The 3,512-nt window shown below is 44.6% G+C and overlaps 1 protein-coding gene across 1 annotated transcript; it reads right to left on the bottom strand.

Moving 5' to 3' along the window:
* Nucleotides 1-1,308: 1,308 nt before the first annotated feature.
* MAFB (v-maf avian musculoaponeurotic fibrosarcoma oncogene homolog B) lies at nucleotides 1,309-3,506 on the bottom strand. The gene has a single exon (XM_008942090.1). The coding sequence runs from the start codon at nucleotides 3,399-3,401 to the stop codon at nucleotides 2,466-2,468; it is 936 nt and encodes a 311-aa protein (XP_008940338.1). The 5' UTR covers nucleotides 3,402-3,506; the 3' UTR covers nucleotides 1,309-2,465.
* Between the last annotated feature and the right edge of the window lie 6 nt (nucleotides 3,507-3,512).

Raw genomic sequence — 3,512 nt, 5'->3', positions numbered from 1 at the left:
GAGCCGCCCCCAGCGCTGGGCGGGTGTCCCGGCTTGGACAACACGCCCAGGGCACAGAAGGGTCCCAAAGTTTGCCTTGGTTTTGTTTTTTTTTTGGAACACGAGACGTCAGAGAAGCAGGTCCCTCCAAGAAATGCCATTTCAATGATTTTAATAAGCAAAATAGGAAACAATTTTAATAACCAAAAACAGAAACCAGTCTGAATAAAACTACAATAGACCAGGTTTTTTAATATTTTTCATATCATAAGCAGGATTTGAAATTGATCCCTTCAGAACTTTACATGAAATAAAAACAATTTTTTTTTTCCGCTGCTGCAATGTTTTGATTTCAACACAGGTGATATCATAAGCAGGATTTGAAATTGATCCCTTCAGAACTTTACATGAAATAAAAACAATTTTTTTTTTTTCCGCTGCTGCAATGTTTTGATTTCAACACAGTTGAATCAGTAAAAACCAAAGATCGTTTTCTGATGCATGACTAATATCCACAATATTTAAAACTGCAAGCACCATGCTGTTCATTACAATCTTGTTATTACTGTTAATTTATAAACTAATACAAACTTAAAATGCATCCGGCCAGCAGTGCCAGCTATCCTAAAAGGAAACTAAAAAATAAGTTTTCATTTTGGTATTTTTGTCAGTGCAACGTAAAATCCTTTTACTGACCTGCAGGAGGAAAAAAAAACCAAAAAAAAAAAAAAGTAATAAAAACACCCATAAGACTCCAAACTACTACTACTATACAACTGCAAATAAATTTTGGCTAAAACTTTCACTCGCTGCATAGGGAAGCAGAGAAGCAGATTACAAATCATTGCAAAAGAATACACTTAAAAGTTGCAGTATGTCTTCTTAAAAATAAAATTAAAAAAAAAAAAGAAAGATTTGAGTTTTCTGAGCTTTTTCAGCCCACTCCCCCGCTGCCACCGTTCAGAAAGAGAACTCGAGTGGCGACACGGAGCCCTCGCTGCTGTTGCAACCTGTCTCGTAACCAGGAGGGGGGTTTTTTAGTATTATTATTTATTTAGCGAAAGTCAAGGGGCAGTTGTTTCTTGAAAGGAACTGGTATCTCCTCCGTCCTTCGCTTCCTGAGTGTACAATCGGAAGGGAAACTCTACGAGCAAGGCTCAGCACTCCAGGCTGGGAATTGTCCTGGAGGGGAAGAGCTTCGCTGCCACTTTAAAGCATGGAGGAAGCTCTTAGTGACCGAGCAGAGTTTTTTCCCTGGTAAGTTGAAGTTTGTCAATGCCTTTTTTTTTTTTGGCATTGGGTTTTGCTTCTGCCCCAACAAACAAAAAGCAAAATGAAAACTAAAAAAAAAAAAAATAAAATTCAAAAAACAATACAACTTAAAAGTGCACCAGATATACAAAGTTGTTTTTTTTTCTAATGCAAAATGCCCATAACTTCTTTTTTTTCTCCTTAAGTATCTCTTTAATACCAAACCAACCGTATAACCAGCCTGCTGAAATGTTATTTTGCTTTTGAGTTGTCTTTTTTTTTTTCTCCTGTGCGGTTTGAAGTAGCAGATATTTACAAGCTAACAACCATAAAAGAAAACAAGAGAGCAAAACCAACGAACAAAACTGCACAAGCAGTAAAAAGTTTGATAACTTGTGATGCTTTTCTTACCCATGAAACAAAACAACAACAGAAATCTATGATCGATGATCAACATGCTATAGTTAAACAAGAAAATGGTACAAAATAGAAATTATTACCATACATGTCCAGCATGCAGGATTAATATTTTTAATGCAGATTTTCGTATTTTTCTATATAATCAAGCAGGTAATAAAACTGATGAGTTTTTTTTTTTTCTTTCTTTCTTTTTTTTTTTCATTCTTTCTTTCTTTCTTAAATTGAATGTCCCATCTGAGTCCTGTAACTTTATTTCTCAAAGCAGGCAATATATGAAGAGTTTGCATATATTGTCCTTTTTATTTATTCTCTTTTTTTTTTCCAAGCAGGTAAATTGTGCATGAGATGGTGCTGTGTATGTCCTCTCTCTTCCCAAGCAGGCAGTACGTTATAGATGGCTTGTTCATTGTCCTTTTTTATTAGTATTCTCTTAAAGTCCATCTCGTTCTGCAAGCAAGCGATCTATAAAACGCTTCACTTGTCCTTTTCTCCTTTGCCTCTGCCTCTGTCCCTCTCTCTAACTCACACACGAAAGTCGAAAAGTTGCACTTTACCTCTCCCGTCCCCACCCCCAGCCTACTTTTCCCACAGCTACTCTAGAAGACTGGATGCTGCAAAAAACAAACAAAAAAAATCAAGTCTCTATTTTTCTCTCCTTCTTTCTCTCTAGTCAAGCAGACAGATGGATGGAGATGTCAGAGGAGGATGGGAACGGGGAAGTGGGGAGGGGGAAGGTGACGGGGGTCAGGTTTGGGGGGTAGGGATTTTTTGTTTGGGTTGGTTTTTCTTTTTTTAATTATTTTTTTTTTAAGCACTCACATGAAGAACTCGGGGGAAGATGGGTTGTCACTGGTGGAGCCGGCCTCTCTGAAGCCATTGCTGGCAAGTTTCTCACACTTGAGCTTGTAGGCGTCTCTCTCTCTGGCGAGCCGGGTCACTTCTTGCTTGAGCTGTTCCACCTGCTGAATGAGCTGGGTCTTTTCGTTCTCCAGGTGGTGTTTCTGCTGGACACGTTTATACCTGCAGGACTGGGCATAGCCCCTGTTCTTCAAGGTCCTCCTCTTCTGCTTGAGGCGGATCACCTCGTCTTTGGTGAAGCCTCGGAGGTGCCTGTTGAGCTCCCTCACGGACATGGAGACCAGCTGGTCATCCGAGAACCGGTCCTCCACGCTGCTGGAGGGGGGATGCTGCTGGTGCGAGTTCTGGAGCTGCTGGGAGGAGCTGGAGGAGGTGGAGGGGGTGGGAGAGGCCTGGTGGTGATGATGGTGGTGGTGGTGCGGGTGCCCGCTGCCGGCCAGGTCTTCGTGAGTGACCGCGGGGTACTGGTGGTGGTGTTGGTGATGGTGGTGATGGTGGTGGTGGTGAGCCCGGAAGCTCTCGAAGCCTTGCAGCTGCTGGGACACCTGGTGGGACCCAATGAGGGCTTCGACAGCGTCCTCTGGGGTGAGGTTCAGCGCCTCGGGGTTCATCTGCTGGTAGCTGTTGGCCATCCAGTACAGGTCCTCCAAGTGGGTCTTCTGCTCGGTGGGGCTGAAGCTGGGCGAGGAGGGCACGGAGCTGCAGGGGGTGCTGATGGGGGTGGAGGAGACGGAGCCGGCAGGCTGCAGGCGGGTGCAGTGCCTGCCCGAGCGGTCGTTCCTGCCCAGGGGCTCCTTCTTCACGTCGAACTTCATGAGGTCGAAGTCGTTGACGTACTCCATGGCCAGCGGGCTGGTGGGCAGCTCGGCTCCGATGCTGAGCTCTCCGGCCATCGCTGTCTTGCGGGCACCTCTCCCTGCGGAGGGGGCTGGAGACCTCACTCCAGCGCGCAGCCTGGCAGAGGGCTGGCCGCGCTCCCTTAGTCCAAAGCAACTTTGGCTTCG

This window comes from Merops nubicus, unplaced genomic scaffold (genome assembly GCF_000691845.1).
Source record: "Merops nubicus isolate BGI_N331 unplaced genomic scaffold, ASM69184v1 scaffold2066, whole genome shotgun sequence".
Taxonomy (NCBI): domain Eukaryota; kingdom Metazoa; phylum Chordata; class Aves; order Coraciiformes; family Meropidae; genus Merops; species Merops nubicus.
The sequence above is the reverse complement of the archived record's forward strand: the minus strand, read 5'-3'. Positions and strand labels throughout refer to the sequence as shown.